The 23890-nt window shown below is 34.5% G+C and overlaps 4 protein-coding genes across 11 annotated transcripts; 2 read left to right on the top strand and 2 right to left on the bottom strand.

Annotated features, from left to right (window-relative positions):
• Window positions 1–185: 185 nt before the first annotated feature.
• Window positions 186–10577, bottom strand: LOC141711741 (phosphatidylinositol N-acetylglucosaminyltransferase subunit A). 6 transcript variants are annotated; one of them, XM_074514408.1, is made up of 11 exons: window positions 10411–10576; window positions 7125–7200; window positions 5719–5858; window positions 4943–5515; window positions 3769–3923; window positions 3394–3484; window positions 3111–3227; window positions 2929–3032; window positions 2151–2241; window positions 1744–1852; window positions 186–670 (listed from the first exon to the last, which is right to left on the bottom strand). In XM_074514408.1, exons 3-10 carry the CDS (start codon window positions 5836–5838, stop codon window positions 1778–1780), a joined length of 1326 nt encoding a protein of 441 aa, XP_074370509.1. In that variant the 5' UTR covers window positions 5839–5858; window positions 7125–7200; window positions 10411–10576; the 3' UTR covers window positions 186–670; window positions 1744–1777. The 6 variants fall into 6 exon arrangements, with proteins under 6 accessions (XP_074370509.1, XP_074370510.1, XP_074370512.1 ...); XM_074514409.1 differs by having other exon boundaries at window positions 7125–7197; XM_074514411.1 differs by lacking the exon at window positions 3111–3227 and having other exon boundaries at window positions 10411–10577.
• Window positions 10578–10975: 398 nt separating this feature from the next.
• On the top strand, window positions 10976–15227 carry LOC141711739 (uncharacterized). The gene is made up of 7 exons (XM_074514404.1): window positions 10976–11325; window positions 11516–11590; window positions 11698–11865; window positions 12777–12947; window positions 13433–13642; window positions 14129–14217; window positions 14399–15227. The coding sequence occupies exons 1-7, from the start codon at window positions 11235–11237 to the stop codon at window positions 15053–15055; spliced, it is 1461 nt and encodes a 486-aa protein (XP_074370505.1). The 5' UTR covers window positions 10976–11234; the 3' UTR covers window positions 15056–15227.
• A 1867-nt stretch (window positions 15228–17094) lies between these two features.
• LOC141711740 (uncharacterized) lies at window positions 17095–18678 on the top strand. Its single transcript, XM_074514405.1, has 4 exons — window positions 17095–17305; window positions 17396–17518; window positions 17713–17832; window positions 18237–18678. The coding sequence occupies exons 1-4, from the start codon at window positions 17266–17268 to the stop codon at window positions 18299–18301; spliced, it is 348 nt and encodes a 115-aa protein (XP_074370506.1). The 5' UTR covers window positions 17095–17265; the 3' UTR covers window positions 18302–18678.
• Window positions 18679–18870: 192 nt separating this feature from the next.
• On the bottom strand, window positions 18871–23845 carry LOC141711738 (uncharacterized). Of its 3 annotated transcripts, none has more exons than XM_074514402.1 (8): window positions 23678–23845; window positions 23242–23297; window positions 23033–23157; window positions 22365–22524; window positions 21563–21996; window positions 20811–21434; window positions 20514–20625; window positions 18871–19237 (listed from the first exon to the last, which is right to left on the bottom strand). In XM_074514402.1, exons 1-8 carry the CDS (start codon window positions 23744–23746, stop codon window positions 19105–19107), a joined length of 1713 nt encoding a protein of 570 aa, XP_074370503.1. In that variant the 5' UTR covers window positions 23747–23845; the 3' UTR covers window positions 18871–19104. The 3 variants fall into 3 exon arrangements, with proteins under 3 accessions (XP_074370503.1, XP_074370502.1, XP_074370504.1); XM_074514401.1 differs by having other exon boundaries at window positions 20811–21443; window positions 23678–23844; XM_074514403.1 differs by having other exon boundaries at window positions 20811–21443; window positions 21581–21996; window positions 23678–23844.
• Between the last annotated feature and the right edge of the window lie 45 nt (window positions 23846–23890).

Here is a 23890-nt window from a genome sequence, read left to right as displayed (position 1 = left end):
TATATTTCGTTTCCTCGTGATATAAAGGGCCTTTATCTTTAGTTGTGATATTTTTGACAATTTATTCCTAATTTATGACATTAAGGACCATTTTTCTTTTTACCAAAACTCCATGGAGAATTCATATTCTTTCTTAGATATACTATTTATAAAAAAACGTAACAGTGGCTAAATATTCCAAAAAAAAAGAGTCAAAGCCGGTTTTTTTTTTAATTTTTTCTCAAGAAAGGGTTAAAGTGGTTCACACTCACACCTACAAGCTTCTCAGTCTGACATTTACCATTATGCCTTCTCAATTACATTTTCAAGTATAAACTGCTACTACATTGCTTTTACACAACATAATATTTCATATTCCTTTCAAGCTCTAGTTACAATTTACAAGTTACAACAGTATTATGAGACCTGGTTTAACGCCAATACGTAGACCAGACACAAAGCCTAATAAGTACTGCAATCTCAAAAATTTGCTCAGCAAGCAGAGCAGCTGCTGTTCATACAAGAGCAATAGAGATGTTTAAACTGATGAAGATTGGTATTCTCATTTTACATAGGCCAAGGAATGCTGTATTTTGAGTTGTTAAATTAGAACCTCTCTTGGCAGTGCTGATATCAGAAGTCCGAAATATATATCTGTCTCACTCTATATCACCTGATCAGAACTGCACACCTGCAAGAAAAAAATACTGAACTTTTTATTGAATACTCAATATTTCAAGTGAACAATCATATATTATGGTCATAGGACAAGCTTCACATAGAAAACCAACAAATATGCTATTAGCATCCGCTCTGCTTAAATAACTAAAGGGGTTCTTACCCTTGCCACCTTTTATGTTCTTCAAATAATTTAAATTTATGATGCTCTTTGGTGAGCTAATTAACTAAATTTAGCAGTTGAATACATGATTTCCAAGCCTTGAGAAACTACCATATTCACGTTATATTTCTGTGAGCTAAAAATGCGAGCACAAAGCCACTTTCCAGATATTATTAAAAATAGGGATTTCTTTATTGAAATTAAATGACATTTCAAGCGATGTTTTAGGGTCATTAAGAAAAAATAGCAATACTTATAAACAAATAGCAACTTTATCACTCCTGAAGAGTGTTCCTGCTATCCAGCTTGGATTCTTCTCTAGACACAAATTTATGTTATTAAGAAATAGCTATTGTTGCACACTTATCGCTTTCGAGTGTTTCAATGTAACCTGCAGCTGGCATGTAAAAGAACTGAAGAGCCTCTACGGAGAAAAAATTTCGAAAGGTCATTGAAGATTATAATTGTGTTCCTCTTTTGGGACAAAATCAATTATAACTACAGTGAGTGAAAGGCACTGGATCCAAAATAAAAATAATTCAAGTAAAAAAATTGGTTGCATGGCTAAATTTCATGAAATTAACACTCAATGGGGGAACAACTGTAAACGGAAGCATACAGGAGAAGATAAACATTTGCAGCCAGTTGTAGATCCAACATTACATGCAAACTAAAGCTAGCTAGATATTTTAGGTTGTTACTTAAGTCTTAACTACTACTTTTTTTTTTGCTAAGTGTTACTTAAGGTAGTACTAAACTGATAGTTGATTAAAATTTGGCTTCAAAATTTGATTGAGACTTTAGCCTACTCTCTATGAATGAATTAAACTAGGACGTGCAAAAATCAACAGTGCCTACATGAAAATACATTTTTAGCAAAGAACAATACATGCATAAAGAGGCTAATAAAGAGAAAATCTTACGATCAAGAGCTCAAATCGACTAAAGAACTCATTTTTATTCGTAGTCGCTTGATTTTTCTCCTTGTTGGTCAAGCATGATATCAGGTACCTCTTCAATATGTGCATCAGGCTGATTATAGTTGTCAAAGAAATTAGTCCATGAAAGGTAAAGTAGGTGGAACAACTATACAGTGAGTACAAAGAAGTCGAGTGCAAACATTCTCATATCTAGCAATGTCATGTTATAACACGTATAAGATATTTCTTTCAGAATGAAATCAACATGTATGTGAACTGGATACATGTGAAGGTAATGATGGAAGAACTAATATACAAGTAAAAAGAAATTGTAATTTTCTAGTTTACCACAATCATAAGTTATTCTAATAAAAAAATTAAAAAGTTCAGAAGATTAAGAAGATTAATACCTTCCAAAGTTGTAACAGATGCCACAACAAGTAATCAATGATCATAACTAAGCAAAATAGTTTTCCTGCCCAGGAACCACAAGTGAGGTACCTATAACATATGAAGTTGTAAGTAACGTGAAGAATGTAAATTAACTACAGGTAGATATTAAGGTTTCCTACATAAATCCCTGGTTTCCGAAGCATTTCACAAGTTGACATTAGTTCTCACCAATTCCTAATTAAGTACTCGTAATATTTTAAACTGATGCCCTGATAAAGAGGTAAAGACCATAAGGCTGAGTTGACCATTATAATTAAGTTCATAAACCTTTTAACCTACTACTTTTGGAGATTGCTCTTCTTTCAACTGAGGGTGGATAAATGTTAGACCTGTACATGCGAAAAGTTTATAAATAAGCTTGTTGGTTCTTAAAAAAAGTCATGCCTATTTTACTTCTTTATTTATTTACTGGGGGGGGGTGTTCAGAACGATCAGTGTTCTGCCAATACAGTGTGGGTTAAGAAGTTAATTTGTTACTTTTGTGTGTTTCAAGAACAATGCATTCTAAATTTGTTAAAGCACAAATAGATATATACAATTACTTGGCAAAAGATATATCCACACACACTCGATTCAAAATGTTTTGGACTTCTATGCTCAAGTTCTTTAGAAATATATGCCACTGTATAAATTTTTATATGCAAGTAATTAATACTTGAGCACAAATATTCATCAACCAGAGTCATTTCATATTTCCATTTGACAAACCAGTAAAACGGTGTTAGTGAGGCATACCGAGATAGCCGCTCCAAAAGATTCTGATCAGAACATCTCAAAGCACGATCATACACGATTTCAGTCCTTTTGGCAACATCATGCCAACTATACAGGTTTTTCATCTGAGAGATATGCAATTATATAAATAAGGTTTAACATATAGTGTGAAAGCATCACATCTGAGGGGAAAAAAAACCCACACGAAGGTGCATGTCTTGCGGATCAATTTGGGGTAGTATATGGATAGCCTTTGCAATTGCTTGTACCATATCATCAGGATCTGGCTCTGCAAGGACTATCATATCATCCGGGAGAACCTTATGAAACAAAAAGGGCAAATATAACTACTTTAAGGGCAAATATAACTACTTTACACTCTTTTGTTCAATTAAAAAATTCTTTATAAACATTCAAAAGTTTAAAAGAAAAAAACACTCCAATGTGCAACTGTTATGAATATCTTAAAGAAGACCCGGTGCACACCTCTGGGACACCTCCAACTCGTGTACTGACTGTCAATAATCCACAACTAGCAGCCTCCAAAATGGCAATGCAAAATGCTTCTGTCAGAGAACTGCCAAATAAATAGATAAAGTGTTATCCTGGGAAGTATAATGGCTACTTCGAGTCTCAAGCCAAAATACAATTAATTAGTGTTCTGGAAATGAAAGAGGGTTTATTTAATAGAAGAGAAAGATCACTTAAGATAAAAGGTGTCCTAAAACGGAAAAGGTAATAATTAAATAAATCAAGGAATATGGCATGGCCACTAAACCGTCACATCTTATCAGTAACCTCTATCCTTGTAAACCCTTCATAAACAAAACTAAGATACTAATCTACTGAAGAACAATTTACCTGTTCAAAAAGATATGTCCCGATATCAAGACTGATTGTACTTTAGCATGGGGAACAGCACCCAACATATCTACGCGGTCTTGCAGAGAGTGTTTTTCCCTCATTTCCTCCAGTCGAACTCTTTTAGGCCCATCTCCTCCAATAATGAAACGAACCTTAACAATGTTGCCAAATGAGATGATTGAATATCATATAAAAAACAGTTCCAAGAATTATTACTTTTTAATAAATTGCCAGTACAAACATGTACAATAAATATGATAGGTTGAAAGCACCACCAAGGAATTGTGGTCATCAAACAAGACAAAGACTAGATATTTGGTGCATCACATATGTTAAAATGAAATTACTTGAGCCCACCATGTATCAAGCTTTCTAATAGACAACTTCATTATAATCAATGTCCACAGACATATTGTACGATGACCCCTATTGATGTAGTAACGTAGCAAGACTATAACCCGTGTATTTGCCTCTTAAAAATATATAAATCAATAAAATAAATATTTTTTTCCAAACTATAATAACATTCCTACATGCAACATAGAAAATATTCAGTATCAATGTATCAACATTCAACATCACCTTTGATCAACAAACATCCACATGACTAAATATAACTTTCACAGATTTTAAAGGCGCTGAACCTAATGTTTACATATCTTGGTGCATTAAGGAACAAATAAATAATTTTAAATCTTCAAAATTGCTTAAAGAGAAAAATAAAAATATTCTACCTACGAAATACTATATATAAAAATATCAGGTTTACTATTTTATATTACATGCTTGATTCTTTATTTCCATTGTCATACGATGTTTATTTTTAACATGCACAGCAGAAGCAAACTGCAAAAAATGTTAAGTTAAACTTTGCACAAGCATAGCCCGGTATGGAATGTACTAGAGCTTAACCAAAAATATCACATAGAACGAAAGCAACAAAACAATGATAAAGAGTCAATAAGGAAAATAATAAAATCATTAAGAATAAGGTAACTTTTTCACAAATAATAGCAGATATGGCATAAGTGCAATGTTTCACAGATACTACTATAGCTCAGCCAGAGAACTATATTTGTAAATGGAAAACAAAGAAAGAATCACTTTCTCAAACCAATACTAAGATAATAGAAGTTAACTTAAGTGCATAGTAAATTTTTTACTGGCTCACATTTGGAAACATGCGGCATACTCCAGGAATAACTTCAACAAGCAGGTCAGCACCCTTCCGATAGACCAATCTACTTATCACGACTATAATAATCTCATCACTGCCGAGTCGCTCTGGAGCTGGTTTAAACATTGCTGTGTCTACAGCATTTGGTATAACAAAAACCTTTTCAGGTGGCAGTCCTGAACGAAGAACTGTATTTTCTTTGCTTGTATGGGAAACACAAATTGCCTGACTCACATCAGCAAGAGTAAACTGCAGAACCTTGTTCATGTGAATGCTTCCCACATCAGCAAAACCATAGAGTGAATGGTCAGTGAATACAACTTTATAACCCATTGTGCGTGCGTGCATCAAAGCTTCATTACACAGAGTCGAGAAGGCTTGATGCCCGTGCACTAATGAAATTTTTTCCCTTACAAGAATAGTCCTTATGATGGGAAGAGTCCCATAAAGGGTTGGAAATGTATTTTGCATAATGAATGGCACCCAAGGCACATAGTAGACTTTTAAGCCACCTGTCACATACCTCACCCCAGATCGATTTCCATAGGCATGAGTCATAACCACAACCTGGAGAGTTATAAAATGGGCAGAAGTTAAGAAAATACATGCAATTTAATATACTGAAACTAGTCTTTTCAAACAAAAAGTCTATTACGCATCAGAAGCGCAAAAAGAACATTTAATATGTATTTTCAAATTTAAAGTTAGGATTAACTAATTGCTGATCATCTAACTAAACAGTCAAAAAGACTTTTTGGTCTGGGACCAACCTTGTGTCCAAGTGTAAGCAAGCACTGCGAGAGATAATAAATGTGATTCTCCACACCTCCAAAGTTGGGGTAGTAAAAGTCAGAGACCATTAAAATCCTGTGCCTGCGCTGATCGGACATTATGTCTGATAATTCAACACCTGAGAGCCACATGTATCATTTAGAGGTAAAAATCGACTTTTTGGAAAAATATATTCCACGACAATATCAATTGAAAAAATAGACTAAAATGCCTTGTTTCCTTTCCTGTATACTTGTTAAATGAACCTAATTCACAAAAATTACAACTGGAAGAAACATAACAAAAAAAATTGCGAGACACAAATTACAAATATAAGCACGAAACTCTAACCAAAACTATCAATACAGAAACAATACTAATATTGCTAACCAGTGTACATAACTACATTTCAACTAGAAAGTTACCTTCATACAGAAAAAAATATGTCAGAACTTAGACGTTAAGAATAAAGAATGACAGAATGATGACACTGTGCCATTCTGCAAGGAAGTGATAACATGTTCCCATGGGCACACACGAGAAAAACCGATTCCACAATAATTTCAGTTACTGGTTAACTATTTCTGCACTTGGACACTCACTTTCAGTACTTTAATTAATCTTGATGTTTTAAAAAATAAGTTAGCGGGGGTACCATTGTGGTGTTGGAGGCGGGAAAAGCATATACAACCATGTTACCATTGAAACTATACCTGAATATAATCACTTATAAGAAGATATTTTAAATATTTTCACAACTTCTATATAGAATCATATAGTGAAATGTCCATATATACATATATATCAGTTTTAATTTATACCTAGACATCATATGTTATTAGATATTTTTATTAATATGTAATATTATAATGATAGTGTTGCGAAAATTTTAAAAAGAGATCATGCATTTTAATACAAACATAGAATTATATACTATATATTTAATAACATAAAACATATTTAAAAAATTAACATGCAAGTGTGTGTGTGTGTGTATATATATATGTATTTGATATTTTTCAGGTTACATTATATATTATAAGAAGTCAAATATTAATCCTTTCAAAGTACATATGACATTTAATAACCAAAATTACAGTAAAACTACTATAAATAAAATTTAAGAAATTCTAATATGTTAGGTAAAATTACAGATTAATATTAATATACATATAGATTACATAATAAGATTTTTATTATTGTAGATAGAAATTTTTATAAACATACAAGCTTCCCGAACATATAAATTATTTTTTCATATAATATTTTACATATTATTTTTGCTCTTTTCATTCTTTCGTTCTTTTTACTATATCAATGCACTTGCAAGATTCAATGATGTCCATAATTTAACAACAGATAACAGATATGTACTTAAGAGTATTAAGAGTAAATATGTACTCACTCAGGTTGTCGTGGATCGCAGCATCTGCGATTATATTAAAGGCGTGGGTGATGGATGGAAATCCTTGCAACAGCTTCTAAAAGAGTACAGATATCTTGAAAATTAGGTTATATTTTAAATTGGAGAGAATAGTAAGGCTACAACATAACAACAAATGATGTGCACAAAAATGAATTGGCACTAAAGGTAGAAAAAAGGCCCCTTTATCACCATAGTGGATTGATTAAATATTTTAAATGGATGCATTATATTGAGAGATCAATCAATTTGAACATAACATATATAAACATATATATAATAACAGACTGCTGCAATCTTTTCAACTACTCGGATGATTACATCAAATTCTACAAACACGAAATTTACTCCAAACCAAGCTGTTCCAGAGGCAAAATTCTCTCTCATCCCTCTCTTTTTCCAATTGCCATCCTGACTCGTAATCTCCACAATCATGCATTAATTTAGACGAATCTCCATAACAACTCCGACAATACCTAAACATAAATAGCGGTATGCATACACCAGATAGAACTATGGTGTGTGCTAGCTCATAGCCTTCAAAGATTTTCTCTAATACATAGTATATCTGCTAGGTCATGGGACCAACGGTTTGCTGTCCCAAGCCTCCCGTGCTTCTATTAGTTCCGGACGGTAACGCTTTGCCAGAATTTCAACTTGCTCAGCAAAAGACTTGACCCCGTGAGAGCCTATGTGAAGCACCATTTGATCCCACCGCTTCCTACATACAAAACCGGACCTTTGATCAATCAGTTTATCCCAATCCACATCTTCTATGCAGCAAGCATCCAAGTTGAAAAGTGCATCAAGCAGACGGTAATCATCAGAATCAGCCCATATACCCTGAACAACCATAGAAGATGTTAATTGTTTGTACCATTTTGCACAGCAAGTTGAGTCACTTCTAGTTGACAATCTGTCACTGATTGCAGTCCAACATATATTATCTCGTAACATTCCATGCTTTGATTTCTTCTCTTCCTTAGCCTTGGCTCGCAGATCAACATTCACATGATCAAACAAGTTCTGGTATTCTTCTTGGGACCAATGTCCTATATTTCGTTTCAATTTTATTCTACGAAATGTATCCTTCACGTGAAATCTATGTCTCTTAAATTCTTCAGCCAGAAGCTTCCAGTTGTTTCCATGTTTTTCATTATGTTCCAGAAGCATTTTTCGTTCCTCTTCGGTCCATTCAAGCCTCTCACCTGCCTCAAACAATATATGAGCACGGTAATATACAGCTTGAGTAGGCCTATGGGGTAACACAGCTCCTATTTCTTTCCAACAGTTTTTTACTTGTCTGTGAGATTTACAGTTCATGACCATTTCCAAACCTTTTTTACCTAAACAATGTGACTCTATATACTTTTCCACAGCTGCTTTCACAATATCATCTTCTTCCGGTGTGAATCTCTTACCTCGGACTAGGCGCCCTTTTTCATTCTCTTCATTATCAGATTCCACTATATCAGGTAAATAAAAAACCTCGAGATGCTCAGAAAACCTAACTTTTTTCTTTTCTTTTGATTTAGAAATTTTTGGATCATTTCCTACCAACTTTGTCTTCTCCTTCTTTTTCGAGAGATTCGTGGATTCATTATCTTGTGCCTTATTTGAATGCCCATCCATATCTATTATTTCCTCTTCTTCCTTCATCTTAACCTTCTCTCTAGCAATAACGCTGTCAACTAAAGAATTTTCAACATCTTCTCCCCCTGCTGTATTCTCTTTTCCCTTGTCACTATCATTTTCTTCTTCCACCGCCCTTTTCCTCTTCTTCCTTTTCTTCTTCTCCACATTCCCTACAACATTGTTTCTCTCTCTAGCTTCAGTTACGATCTTCTCATTTAAAGCATCTGGATTCTCACCGCTCTCAAATCTTTTCCTCTTTGTTTTTATCTTCTTCCGTTTTTCAACTATACTATCTTCATCTTGAGTATCATTCAGCAAAGAATTTATGGGTACCTCGTGCTCAATCTTACATTTCAATTTCTTCTCTCCCTTATTCAAACTTAAGCTACTTGCCTCTTCAGTAGTCGCTGCATCCAAACTATCAGTTACCTCCTCACTAGATACTAACAATTTCTTGTCCTTTTTCTTCTTATTATTAACCTTTTCCAATTGATTATCCGTATCAAACTTCCAAAAACTCTTACCACTAACAAATTCCTCACCAGCAACCATGTTGTTTTCCTTATTCTTCTTTCTCTTCTTCTCAACTTTTTCCAATTGATTAGCTATATCAAACTGTCCAAAACTCTCACCATTAAAAGATTCCTCGCCAGCAACCATGTCATTACCCTTATTTCTCCTTTTCTTCTTTCCTACTCTAGGTTCCAAGTTCTTTAGGAGCTCCACGTCTAAATCCAAACAAGCACTCATCTCTTCCACCCCATCCATCTCTTTCTTCTTACTTTTCTTCCTCTTCTTCCCAACCTCTCCAAGTCCATCTTCCTCTCCACCCATACGATCACTCCTCTCTTCCACCCCAACCGTCTCTATCTTCTTACTTCTCTTACTCTTCTTACCACTATTCCCAATCACATCCTTCTCTCCCACTCGCATACTCATGTTCACGTGATCTCTCTTGTCCAGCTTCTCCGCCCGTCACTTCTGCCCAAAAAACATAAAAAATTACGCAGATTGGTCAGTAGAGACAAATGAACGTGGAAGCTGACAAAGAGAATCAACATGAACACTCATACGATAAAACGTAAAATCCACAAATATCAAACCCTAAACACACATTCTACAACTAATCCAATCATCGAACCATAATCAAACCTCCCAAACTTTATATAAAGATATATAACTACTCGGTAATGGATACAAAGTCTCATTCTATCCTAACCTTAAACCGCATTCGAAAACATAACATCCTCTACTAAACCCTAATCAAGTACTAATTCAACCTCAGCACAAACATGGCATATCTGCATACAACTACACACACTACTTGAATACATATAACTTAACTACTCACACATCCAATTAAAGATACAAATGTAAATATCAGACAGTAACATCAAACATAAAGTTCACAAAATCGAAATAACTGAATCTAAAGAATTATGCTATAAACACAACAAAAAAACATATATAAGCAACTTTACTTTAGTACACAAACAAATCAATAAACACAACATTAAAAACCCACCCCATAAAAAATATTTCTATAATACTCCTCAAGCTTAAATGGGTTGCCAAGATTTCACCAAAATAGATACAATTCATTTCACAAACACACACACACACACACACATACCTTGAAATTACACTGGAATAAAGAATGAATCTTTATTATGAAACTTTATCAAGAAGGAGAAAAGATTGAAACTTTAGAGTGAGGGAGCGATTAAAATTGTAAATTTGAAGTGGGGTTCGAATTAAGCATCGAAAGAATTGAGGGGTTTTGATTTTCAAGTTGAGTGAGCAGAAAGTAGCAAGTAAAATATTGTGGTTTTGGACCTGGGCCGAGGATGAATAGGTGTTTTTCATTTGGATTGGGCTTTATTTTCTTTAGGCCCATTTTCTTTATCCTACCAATCCCAACCATGGACAATATCTAATTTATTATTAAATAAATAATCTAATAAAATTATTTAAACATTAATCAACATCTAAAATAATAAAAGAAATTAGTCAGCTGAACTTTTTTCAAAATTATGAAACCAAACCAGTTAAAAATAAGTAGAAAAATCAAATGTCATAACTGAAAAAAAGTCAAGCGAATTTGTAAATATGGTAAAAGAAGCACTTTTCACTTTTGCATTTGCTAAATTTATTTTTCTATTCCTTTACTCCTCGAAAGATGAGCCTTTAAGGAGAGCAGAGAGAAAGAACTAAAAAAAGAGAGAGAGTGTGTGTGTGAGTGTGTGTACTTAACCCAACAGCAACATCACATTAGTAGTGTTTGTTTGCTAGTAGCTGCTGTTTGCTTACTGTAACTGCTACTGGATGCCAAGTCCAAACCTCCTTAAAGTACAACCCAAACAAATTAACCCCAGTTGAGTTCAATCTCTGTGGTTTCATTTCCTCTACATTTTCTCTGTATCAAGTATATCTTCAACTTTTGGACACCACAAAGCTATGAAAAAATCTCTTTTTTATTTCACTTTTCTCACCCTTGTTCTCACTACTTATTCTCTCCTCTTTCAAGCTCATGCTGCTCCTCCTGCTGGTAAACATCCTCTCTCTCTCTCTCTCTCTATCTATCTATCTCTCCCCCTCCCTCCTTTTCTCTCTCTCCCTCTCCTCTCTTCTCTCTCTCTCTCTCTCTCACTCCCCTGTGTGTTTTGGATTCTTGATTTGCTTCTTTTGGTTTTTATACAAATTTACCTTGTACATTTGTTGTTTTGTGGTTTTTTTAGCCCCTGTGATAAAGCACTTGTCATCTCTTCTCAAATGGACTACTGCCAGGTCTTCATCCAAAAACCCCCAATCAGGTTATACATTTAATTTATGTTGCTATTAATGTGTGTGTGTGTGTCTGTGTTAACATTATAGATGGGTATTTTTATTGATTGTTTTGGCATTTTATGTGTATGTGTAGATGAGGATGTTCTTCAATTTGAAGATGGGTACTTAGTGGAAACTGTAGTCGAAGGGAATGAGTTGGGAGTCATTCCCTACTCAATTCGTGTTTCGCAAGATGGAGAGTTGTTTGCGGTCGATGAGACGAATAGCAACATTGTTAAAATTACTCCCCCTTTGTCCCATTGTAAGACTCATTCTCAAACTTTGATGTGTTTGTGTATTTAAATTTTTTGTTGTTTTTTTATTTTAGTTTATTCTGTTTTATCTCGGAGCCATTTACAATCGTTTCTTTAATCATGTGGTATGCAACGAAGAGTTGAATTATGTGTTTTTGCATGTACATAGATTGTAGAGGATTAAGATCTATAGTCTTTATGTCTGTTCAGTATATTTTTCCTTACATTTTTAGGTCCTTCAATGGACTGATATGCAGACCTGGATCTGAGCAAAAATTTCTAATGAAAGATGAAATTGGCAGTAGATTTTTGAGAGAATAGTGTTGATAAAAAAATATCCTCCTCTTGGACAAGTCTTAGAAGATATACACACAACACAAATTTTATAAGATCTAGGGTGCTGGATTGTGTTTAGAAATATAATAACCAAGTATGTATATCATTAAAAAAAGTACATTTAAGGTCCACCTAATACAACAAATTTTAGTTCCCTTATAATTCTCAATTTTTCTGCTATATGAATTTTGATGCAACTTCTCGAAGTATTATTGTTGTCTTGGGTCAAAAACCTGACACGTGAATGGAAGATTTTTGTTGTTGTGCATAATAATAATTTAGATATGAGTTACTAGTCATATTTATTAACTAGTCATATTTATTGAAATTTAAGCCAAAAAATTATTTGGATCGGAAGCACATCTATTTTTTAATTGTATCTTATGCAAAAGAATGGGAGAAGGTTTTTAAAAAGCCACCCTCTCCAGAAAAAACAGTGACCAAGAACCTGTCTGTGGATGTGGGGATTTCCAAAATCCCATAGATGAACAAAATACATTTTATTTTATGTAATGATTATAGCATCATACTTTTTATTCATATTGTTAGTATTATTTCTCTCATCGATTGTTTATTACTGCAGATAGCAGGGCAAGATTAGTTGCAGGGTCATTTCAGGGTTATACTGGGCATGTTGATGGAAAAGCAAATGATGCTCGTTTTAATCATCCGCGAGGGGTGACCATGGATGACAAAGGCAATGTATATGTAGCTGATACAGCCAACCTTGCCATTAGAAAAATAGGAGATGCAGGTTTGTCACTGTTGCTTTCTTATGAAGATATATGAATATTACACTCTTTTCCTTTACCTCTTGACAATCCTTTTATTGCAGATCTACTGTATTATCATAATTATTTTTCTCTTGCTTTGACATCCATTAATGTATGTGTTCTTTCTGAATCTCTGTAGTATCTAGTGATAGGCTATTAAACGTTAAGTAAAACTGTGTGGTGAATAACTACGATAGTTCCTAAGATGGGGATATATGCCCGGTACTATAGAGGTTGCAGAGGAACACCGTATGGTTCCTAGAACGTAGATATAAGCTGAACTTAATTGGAGGTGCCAGAGGAACATCATCTGTCTTTGGATCTGTTAAACATTGGTGGTTATAATGTACCTGATTGTTGTAACTCTGTGAATATATCCTTTGAAGCAAAAAAAAAAAAGCATCCCTCCTCCTCCCAGTTCCCTTTGAAGGGAAATGTTAATGTTAAAGCATAAATCTGGATGCAGGCGTAACTACTATCGCTGGAGGGAAGTCAAATGTAGCAGGGTACAGGGACGGGCCTAGTGAAGATGCAAAGTTCTCTGCTGATTTCGACGTGATATATCTGCGTCCTACCTGTTCATTGTTAGTTATAGACCGAGGGAATGCTGCACTTCGACAAATCTCCCTCAACCAGGATGACTGTGATCACCAGTACAGTTCTGTTTCTGTAGAAGGTTTGCTTCATATATTAGCTTCAAGTTTTCCATTTATTTTCTGTTGAAAGCATCCTCTTTGAACTGCAAGTGGAGTAGCGTATTTACTGTATTTAATTCATACATGTGCTCTTTTGATTGCACAGGCATATATATGGTTTGCTCACTAAGTTTAGCACATATTCTGTATTTATATAAACATGACTCTATGCCTATGGCATTGCATGATGCAAGTGTGCCATGATTTTTTAAGATATTTAGTTCTATTGGAGTCTATAGATGATAAGTTGTTAGTTAGCTGTTCACCTGTATACATTTGCTACTACCAACTATCACATGATGCCTGATGGTTACTTACCTGGGTTTTCTTATTCTTTTCATTCTTTCTACCAAGCGCATTTTGTCATCCAATAGGTTTAAGGAAATGTTCAGTTTGTTGGTAAAATATGCATCACTCATTAACGTTAACTATGTTTTATTTGATTTCTCTGTGGTGGCACTTAACAGATATCGTTTTGGTAGTTGGTGCCGTTATAATAGGATACACTATATGCATGATTCAGCAGGGTTTTGGACAGTCATTTCTCTCCCGCATGGTAATATTCTGAACCTGTGTTAATTACTTGTATTTGTTAAAGAATGGTTATTAGTGTAAATAATTATGTCATGTTTTTCAAGTTGGCATAAATAATATATGCATTACTTATATGATAAATTTTTATATATTTATCCTGCAACTTCTATTATTGGCTCGATCTGATTCACTTGTGCCTGCAGCAACAAGCTAGACAGAGCAAGTCTCAAGAACAAGTGGGTAAGGAGAAAGCCACTCCTATGGTGGAAATCATCAAAGAGGAACCAGAAGCAGGGTGGCCTTCATTTGGGCAGCTGCTAGTTGATTTGTCAAAGCTTGCTCTTGAAGTTTTTGCTGGTGGGGTACTTCAGTTTATACCTTTTAATTTCTGGCGCAAGGGATCAACAAACAACCTCTCTCCCCTGAAAGACACTCTTATAATGCCGGAAGATGCAGCTGAACCCCCATTAGTTCAAAAGCATAGAGCTCCTGCTCCTCAGTCTGACATTCGACAAACTCTTACCCAAACTGCTGGTGATAAATATTCAGAAATGAAGCCCCCTAAACTGAGATCATCCAGCTTTAAAGACCCATCTTTGTCAACAAAGCACAGATCATCCAAGCGACAAGAATATGCAGAGTTCTACGGACCTAATGATGTCCCAACTCCTCACGTCCGGTCCAAGAGTATGAAAGAAAGAACAAAGCATCGTCATCGTGATAAAAGCGGAGAGGTAGGGTATGGAGTAGCTGGGGTAGAACATAAACCGACAGCTGAAATGAAGCCAGTGAATCATGACGAACCGAAGTTTGGCCACTATAGTTCAAGGAACAAGTATGGAGATTCATATCAATTTTGATTAGGTTGCTATGTGAGATGTGTTTAGGAGATTCCTCTTGAGATGGAGCTCAAGTACTAGAGCTGCTTTAGTTCTGTTATTGCTACTGTATTTATGCTAAGCTTAACCCTGCATGTAAGAATTGTACTTGTCCAAGCTATAACCAATCTGCCTAATGAGGAGTTCATCCTTATCTTAATTAAAAAAAACATGTTTGTTATAATTTATAACTACAACTATATTTGTATTTAAATTATCCGATATAATAATTTAATTAATAATGTAGATATTTTGTTTAGGTGAAGAAACATTAATGTACTTGGTATTAAAAGATTTAAAGATAATATATCTATATTAATGGTCGGCAAGAACAGCCTGTAGCTTTCTACTATGTCTATCACATGATTCTCGTACTACTTGGGGTGTGATTAAAATGAGACCACCGCTTAAAGGTTTTCCTTTAAATTTATTATTTATTTTTATATAATAATATATATTTTAGATTAATTTTGAACATCAAGAGAAACAGCACAGCACAGGCACGATCATATTTACGAAAAATTATTACATTTTTAGAAATGAAGAATTTCTGATTTTCTTTAGATCCCCGATTTTTCGAGCGGTGAGTGGGAAAATTCTAGTGCGGATATCCGCTTAAAATGGAAACTGAACAAAAAATATATTTCGAGACGGTTATCGATTTTGAAGTGAGCCTCTTCGAAACAGTTAAATTCTATTTAAGAATCGAGATGGATTTTGAAGTGAAGTTACTCGAGTTTCGAGGATCAAGCATGAAGATTAACTTGGTGACCATCCCCGGCATCGGCTGATCCATATTCAAACATAAGAAGAGTCGGAACCTTTTTAATAACTGAATTAACAAATATAAACAAAATAACAAATAACAATATAATAGAATAATATAATATTTATAAGATTATCGGCTTATAAAACTGTTTGAGAACAAATTCGAGTTGGGTTCGGTTTATTAAAAACTCGAGCTCAAGCACAAAAATGTGTTTCGAGTCGAGATTTTGGTATGTTCGGCTTGAAATCGACTCGATTCGACTAAAAAAACAAAAATACGACTTTATATAATGAATTATTGCGAATATTATTGACTCGAAATTTTCTTTTAATTGTCGCACTTGCAAGTGGTAGAATATAGAATCAGTGACCCTTTTACCAACATATAAAGCGAAGAATATTTAATATATTTGTTTTTCAGCCATCTTTTAAGTGAGTTCAGCGATACCCTTCAAATTTTCAAATCAGCTTTGATTTTTATGTCAATTATGTAATTAGAAAGTTGGGTTTCAAGTGATAGAAGACATATTTGATTAAATTCCGAAGGATAAAATCCTGCAAGTTAGAACTAATTTTAACTTATCAAAATCTGATAAAAAATATGTGGATTAAAGTACGATAAACATGAAATCAATTTCATATTAACTGAGTCAAAAATGCTCGTTCATCCCATGCAATTGATATTCAATTACAATATTTATCAAATTAAGCTTAAAGTGGTGCACTCATTAATCTCTATTCCTAATTTTTTTGTCATCTATTTCTAACTTTTATTTTCATTTGTAACTCTTAATTTTTTAAAATGGAAAAAGTATAATTTTCACTCATAAATTTTACCCCAGTCAAAAAACTTAAAGTAGGGGCGAACTTTTTTAGCCATAAAGGGTTATTTTAATTTTTATATAATTTGAATATATATATTTAACTAAATTAAAAATTTAGGCCGCAAAAGGATCCGCACTGATCCCGGTGAAATGTTGATATTTGTGGCTGAAAATCCAGATGGATAATATACAATTTTTACATCTAGAACAGTCAATTTTTTAAAAGGATAATTTTGGGACTTGAGACTTGAGAGTCACTTTTACATGTTTTTAAATCACAAAGCTAAGCAAGCGCATACTGTGAATTCTACTCTGATCACCCCTAAAAGATAAAAAAAAGTTAAATCTTTTTTAATCGATCCTCACGAGAAAGGATTGACAGCCAACTACCATTAGCAAAGCTAATATGCTGATCACTTGTAATATAATACAACATCCAATACAATCATGATCCTTCAGCATTACCTTGCCCTTTTTTAGTTCAAAAGCTTGTTATATATACATGCCACCACAATGCAAGTATAGATTCTTCAGCTTTTAGTTCACTTGATTGGGAAAAGCTAAACTAGAGCTACTTTGCTAATTGTTACAGAGAAGCAAATGGGTTGTGTTATGTCATCATCAAGAAGCAAAGGAGATGGTAACTCATTTATTGTTATAACCTATCTAGCTCCATGACTGTATTCATAATGTAAACAAATGTATCATCTTATGCTTACCATCTATGCAGGGAGCGTAAAGAAGATTCGAAAGCCTAAACCATGGAAGCTACCACAAGTGATAACAAAGAGTCAGCTGATGCAGATGCGCGAGGAATTCTGGGATACTGCTCCTCACTATGGTGGCAGGACAGGTATATGTTTTCATTTCACCAATTCATATATCATCATAATTGTAGTATTATCAATCTTCGAATTAGGTCATTCTTCTTAAACTTCTCCAGTTTATTCAAATTGTACTTGGAACATCTGTAGTAGCAAACGCTGCAGGTATTGCATTCTCCTCACCTGTTTACACTAACACAGGCATCATATTATTATGTATCAGAAATTTGGGAAGCACTACGTGCCGCAGCTGAAGCTGATCTAGACCTTGCTCAAACGATAGTTGAAAGTGCTGGGGTCATTGTTCAAGGTGCTGATCTGAGTATATGCTATGATGAAAGAGGTACCAAGTTTAATCCAATCTTATACCACCAAAGAAAGTATATGAGTTCTAAGTTCTAACCAAAGGCCTCTTGGTTTAGCAATATTGCCCTCACTCCCATTACGGAAAGTCGAGGTTCAGGCCTTGTCGAAGGCAATGTAAATGCATGCCAGTCGGAGAAATAAAAAAGAACTATTTACTGCATAGAGCATACACATGTCTGTTCTGCTAATACAACTTTTAATAGTAAGGAAATCCTTTAAATAATATATGGGTTACTATAGCATAAACAGGTTCCATTTTTTGTATCATATCATACTACATAAAAATCTTTCAATCCAGGGAAGTAAACACTATTTATTTGATGTGTTTGTGTGTGTTCAGTTTCCTCAAAATATCTAAACTTGTGAAAAACCATGCTGCAGGGGCAAAATATGAACTACCGAAGTATGTTTTGAGCGATCCGACAAATCTAATACAGGTTAGATGAGAATTCAAGAAACATAGTGCTCAAGATCAAACTGAACATGCTGCTGGAACGATTTGTAAACAATTAAAAATGTCACACACGATGTAATAGTTTGGCTCACATTTCAACAAAATTTGGTGCTCAATTTAGTTTATTTTGGTTCACATCTCATCTACATCCACTGTGTACTTTCCAGAATTGCTGGAATGTTATTTACTAGTAATATGTACTGAAGGCAGGACCTGTACATGATTCTAATCATTGAAAATTGGAAACTATTAAGGGATATTTTCATGTGCTAAACACAATGGGCAGAACATAGATATATATTTTCATATCCTTCAAGGAACAGCGAATGTGACTCGTACACTTGTAACCCGGGAACTACCAACTCACCTCCTATATCTTCAACTTGCACCGCATGCATTTTTTGGTCTAAAAGAAGCATGAGAGTTTGTTTATGTGCTGCATCATAAACAGTCAACTAGAACAATATTTGCTTTATACTTGAAAAAAACACTATTAGAAACTGCAATTTTGTTCCTTCAAGTGATATTTGTAAAGAAGTAGCTTTAAATATACAGCATATATAAATAAATGTTGAAAGTGCAGTCAATTTCATTTGTCAACAAATGAAGAAATAAAGCAAGTTTTTTAACAATCAATTTTTAAAAGAACACCAGAAAGCATCTTCTAGTACAACAGACAAAGAAGCTTCATTCGCAGTCAACCAATTTTTTTTATCTCAGGACTGTACTTACAAAATAGATTGTTCTGAAGACCTCATAAATTCAGCAAGAGGCAGAAAATCTTCATAAGGTAGCTTAAACCTTCTTGAAGAATGATAGAATATTGCCCTGTTTAGGATCCTTCCCTCCTTTCTTATTTCCTGCTTTGCTCCCTGCATTTGATGGAGCAACCAATCCAACTGCAGGCGACTTCTTAGGTGCGGGTGGCCTAAAATTTACCAAGAACAATTACAAGATACTTTAAAACACTTGTAGAAACAACTTTATAATGCAAGACACATTATAAAAAAATATATAAATAGTTGTTGAGATAAATATCCCTTCAGATCTATCTTGGCTTGAATTAGGAAGCCCAATATCATTTTTCACAAAGGCAGTTCTAAGATTATCAATAATCAGATTATATTGGTATACTTTCCTCCCTCCCCAGCAAATCAGATAGTACTATTAAATTAGAGATTTATTGAAGAAGATGCAGGTAGAATCTTAATGTTGAGGTGACAGTGTAAATATCATATCTTGAGCTATGCAACACTTTTTATAATGAAATAGTTCAATATTACTAGGTCCGTAAATATTGAAAGTTTTTACCCTTTTTTTATCTCCCCTTCGTGAGGACAGTACTAGTGGCAGCATCCTATTTACCCAGACTGAGGTGCTGATGTCAGACAGGTGTGGGGACCTAAGTGTCAGATTCTTTACTTTTTTAAAATTAAGGATTCTTGGACACAGATTCAAAATTGGAATCTAGTATATAAGCAAAGCACAAGTGAAATTTTACACATTCACTGTTCTTAATTTATTTTACCTTTTAAAATAGTGTCTTCTACCTATTAAACTTGTTCACGTAATTTATATAACATTTAAAGTGTTATCAATGGACGTCACTCTCTATAAACAAGTTGTAAGGCCATATACATCATATTGAACTTAGATTGCTGCAAAATGAAGTGTGTATGTTTTAATATGAAAACTGATTCATATCTCATACCTAAACCCATCTCGTGTCCAGTCGACAAGGGTACAAGGACAAATTGAGATAGTCTGGGTAACGGAGGCAGCATCAACCGCAAACGACCATGCCCAGGGAAATGAAACTATACATGACATCTTGGCAATTTTTGTTTGATTTTAAGCGATAAGATCTGGCTGCTGTATGCAGTGCATATTTAAAATGTAAAAGTTTGACTCAGATATCTAAGCTCAATAAACACAAACATATGGGCCCTAAGTTGTATTGAGTTGCCGTTTAAGGAAAACAAACAACACTTTTGTATCCTTACAAGTTCATCGCTTTTATTAACCTTATTATCCTATTATAATACTCTGTCTAATCAGAACTAATCTCAAGTAGGCAATCGCAATAATGAACAACCTACATCATCATTTTGTACTGTACCATCCAATTCAGGCAAAAGAATAACTTCTAGAAAAGGTAATAGTAGAATAATTGATCGAGGATATAAATTTGATTGTAAATTTACCTGTTATTAGTAGGTACAGCACTATTGCTGGCCTTCGTTGTTGTATCCTTCATCTTTGCATTAACATTATCCTTTCCCTCCAACTCATCGCCCTCCCAAACAACTTCAGTTACTGAGTATCAAAACAAAAACAAAGGCACCATCGTTATGTACTATAGTTACACAACTGTCTCTGCGTGTCTGTCTCAAGATTATGGGGCAAGAATGTAACCTAAAAAAACTTGCTTAAACGCTCCTTCACCAGTGCTTGAAAGAATATATAAATTGATTTTCTAGAAAAATAAAACCCTGTCATACCTTCTCTTCCACGCTCATCGATCCGTGTCTTCAACACTTTTCTCCTTTTGGGTGAATTTGGAGCAGCATCACTTACTTTATGCTTCACATCTGCAGCTTCTTCAATACGGTTCTGAATCTTGTTTGAAGAAGAAATCCCACTATTTTCGCCTTTGACAACAATTCTGGATGAGTTCAGACTAGCACTAGTCCCATTATCCTTGCTACATGCATTAGTTTTAGAATTATGGTTGATGGCTTTGTCAGAAGCTTGCGTCCCATTTTTGTTGCTTTTGCTGACAGCTACAGGTTCTTTTCTGGGCAGATTTTCGGGCACCTTTTTTAAATCATTTTCTTCCTTCACCTCCAGTTTTCTTTCTTTATGTCCTTTAGGGTCCAAGCTGCTTTTCTCCACTAAATGAGCTTTAGAACATACGTCCGAATTCGAAGAAGCTTTTACCTTTGGCGAACCTGGTGATGCTAGACTTACAGCATCCCTGAATTCATCTTCTTCGTCAGAGGAATCAATGAAAACCCTCCTCTTCCTACTACCTTCACCATTGGATGCTCTCTTGAAGTTGATACCATGATCATCATCGTCACTGCTTTCTTCCTCTACTGTCTTACCGGCACATACTTTAGCATCTGCATTGACTAAACATCATATGCAAAATTTAGGCATGAAACAAAAAAGCAGCTGAAGCATAAATAAAAAAGGTAACCAGATAAATACTTTGTCTCTCTGTACTATTATAGAGTTTAAGAAAGCTAACCAGCGGTATTAGATTTACTTTTACTAGTTTCTGCTGGGGCCTCGACTGGCTTTGGCTTTGCAGATACCCTACCCCACATAGTAGCTAATGATCCTCCAGTTCCAGAGGACAGTTTATTATTCTGCGGATCCTTCTTGTCAGCAGGAAACTGCACAACCTTTTCCCTTTCTGTAGCAGGCTTGCTAGCTTCTTCATGGACTCCTTTATGATGACTAATATTTACATTTTTCACCTCATTGCTAGACTGCTGACCAACAGGAGGGCTAATTTTCTGTTGATTCTTCTTCTGAGGTTGTGGAACAGATGCAGATTTATGTGCAGGATTGACTTGGGAAGCCACTGAAACTGTAGAATTTGAATTCAGCACAGCTGTACTACCATCATATGTTCCCTCAACATTGCGCTTCACAAAGGAATTTGATATTCGACAGAGCCTGAAGAGATATTTTACCAACCAGTAAGTATAAATCGACAGGGGCAAAAATGCCTCATTACGCATGAGACTCTATGTGCCCAACTAATTCCATAAGATATCTATTCTCTTCGATAAAGGTAGATCCAAATGTTAGAAATTTTAGAGATGCAAGGATTTCCATGAGTAATTATAATTTAACCTAACAGTTGTAGCATGTTAAATTTAGTAGATCTGGTGCTTAATTTCAATTGTATTCATAGAAATTAAAAAATCAACATTAGATATTCCATGAGAACATAGACAGTAGTAAGTCATATATACTCACGACAGGAATGAACTAACAAGCTTAAATAGACTACAAAAAGACAGTCGAGTGCAGAAGCATACCTATTATCTCGCAAGCAATTATTAATTGTAGGGGCCTGCTTAAAAAGCTCTTCTGCCTGCATAAATTCAGCATTCCAAAGAGATGCTGAATCCTTTGGGATACAAGTTTGCACACTGTAAACCTGAACTGAGCAATTATCATCAAATTCTTGTTTGGCATCTGCACAAAGGTAAGGATTTGTAAAAATTACCAGTCAGACTGATGTACATAGAGCGCAATCAATTAATAAAAATACAAATATAAACAGTTGGATAAAAAAAGAAAGAATTCAGATATATAAATAAGTAAACATGGGTAACATGAATGTTCAATTGTCTGACATAATAGAATATCAATGTCATGTCAATATCTCGCTAAGAGTTATCAAGTGTGTGTGTGCATTATGAACATGCACAACAATTGCAAGGAGTGACAAATCACAGATATTAAAATTATCACAAATCACACCCACAAATTTAAGCTAACATATATACCTAAAAAATAAGGTAAACACCTCTTTTGTTCCTTCCAAAGCTTCTGGTTTGAATTTTTTAAGTGTGATGATCACAACTTTCATCAAATGTATTCTTAAATGAAACAAAATAAATTTAGATGCAAAAGAAGATAAACACCAAAGCCATGAACATGCAGAAAAATTTATTGACAATGGATAATTTTATAATCCAACCTCCAAGCTTATTCCGTGATGCAAGCCTTATGTGGTAAACGGAAGGATCATTCTTTAACCAGCCAGACAAAGTATAAACAACTTCCAAGTTGCTACCCTTTTTCTCGACAAACTCTTGAAGCAACCTACAAATATATTAAGCTAACACCTTAACAAGATGCTCAAAGCGTCATTTATGTAAACAACACTTCGCTGTTATAAGCACTTACCTCTTCGCAGCATTTGATGACACCAAGAAATTACGACTCAACCATTTGTAGGATACCTAATCAACGTATTCAAGAATAAAGTATTAGTAAGTCAAGAATCATGGTTTGAATTACAACAACAGCTTCAAAATGAGCAAATAAAGATTTTTTTCCCACATCGAAAATACAATCTTTCATACAGCACAGATCAACTAACAGAAATATAATATTTCATAATTCATAAAGAAACAGACTTTAAGTACTTCTTAACATCATTCAATAATTGTCATCACACAGAATTAGATATACATCAACACAAGATACACAGAGAGAGAGAGGGAGGGAGGGAGGGAGGGAGAGAGAGAGAGAGAGAGATCCTAAACAACTAACCACAAAAATCAAAGTAGAATTTAAGGGGATTAACATAGATCAAGAACAAGAAGAAATATATATTTACCACTTGTAAGTTATCACACACAAGAGATTCAATATCATCAAGAATTCCTAGGGTTTCAACTTCCGCCATTACACACACACAGAGACACACACTTCACAATCGCCTAATTACAATTTCCCTCCCAATTAACCCCCTCATTTTCCCGCCCACCAAAAGGGTTTTTTTGTTATGGATGGAGAAGCACATGACACGTATATTTTTACACAACCACAC

The sequence above is a fragment of the Apium graveolens genome, chromosome 3, assembly GCF_009905375.1.
Source record: "Apium graveolens cultivar Ventura chromosome 3, ASM990537v1, whole genome shotgun sequence".
Lineage (NCBI taxonomy): Eukaryota > Viridiplantae > Streptophyta > Magnoliopsida > Apiales > Apiaceae > Apium > Apium graveolens.
Note: the sequence above shows the minus strand (reverse complement) of the source record. Positions and strands in the feature narration are given on the sequence as shown.

Excerpts from the sequence above, each read along its gene's own strand:
- LOC141711741 (XM_074514407.1), bottom strand. The coding sequence starts at position 9,716 with ATGAGTATGCGAGTGGGAGAGAAGGATGTGATTGGGAATAGTGGTAAG.
- LOC141711739 (XM_074514404.1), top strand. The coding sequence starts at position 11,235 with ATGAAAAAATCTCTTTTTTATTTCACTTTTCTCACCCTTGTTCTCACT. Across the intron at positions 12,948-13,432 it reads TAGAAAAATAGGAGATGCAG|GCGTAACTACTATCGCTGGA; the intron begins GTTTGTCACTGT and ends ATCTGGATGCAG. Across the intron at positions 14,218-14,398 it reads AGTCATTTCTCTCCCGCATG|CAACAAGCTAGACAGAGCAA; the intron begins GTAATATTCTGA and ends TTGTGCCTGCAG.
- LOC141711740 (XM_074514405.1), top strand. The coding sequence starts at position 17,266 with ATGGGTTGTGTTATGTCATCATCAAGAAGCAAAGGAGATG. Across the intron at positions 17,306-17,395 it reads ATCAAGAAGCAAAGGAGATG|GGAGCGTAAAGAAGATTCGA; the intron begins GTAACTCATTTA and ends CCATCTATGCAG. Across the intron at positions 17,519-17,712 it reads TCACTATGGTGGCAGGACAG|AAATTTGGGAAGCACTACGT; the intron begins GTATATGTTTTC and ends ATTATGTATCAG.
- LOC141711738 (XM_074514401.1), bottom strand. The coding sequence starts at position 23,746 with ATGGCGGAAGTTGAAACCCTAGGAATTCTTGATGATATTGAATCTCTT. Across the intron at positions 23,298-23,677 it reads TGTGTGATAACTTACAAGTG|GTATCCTACAAATGGTTGAG; the intron begins GTAAATATATAT and ends TACGTTGATTAG. Across the intron at positions 23,158-23,241 it reads TCATCAAATGCTGCGAAGAG|GTTGCTTCAAGAGTTTGTCG; the intron begins GTAAGTGCTTAT and ends ATATATTTGTAG.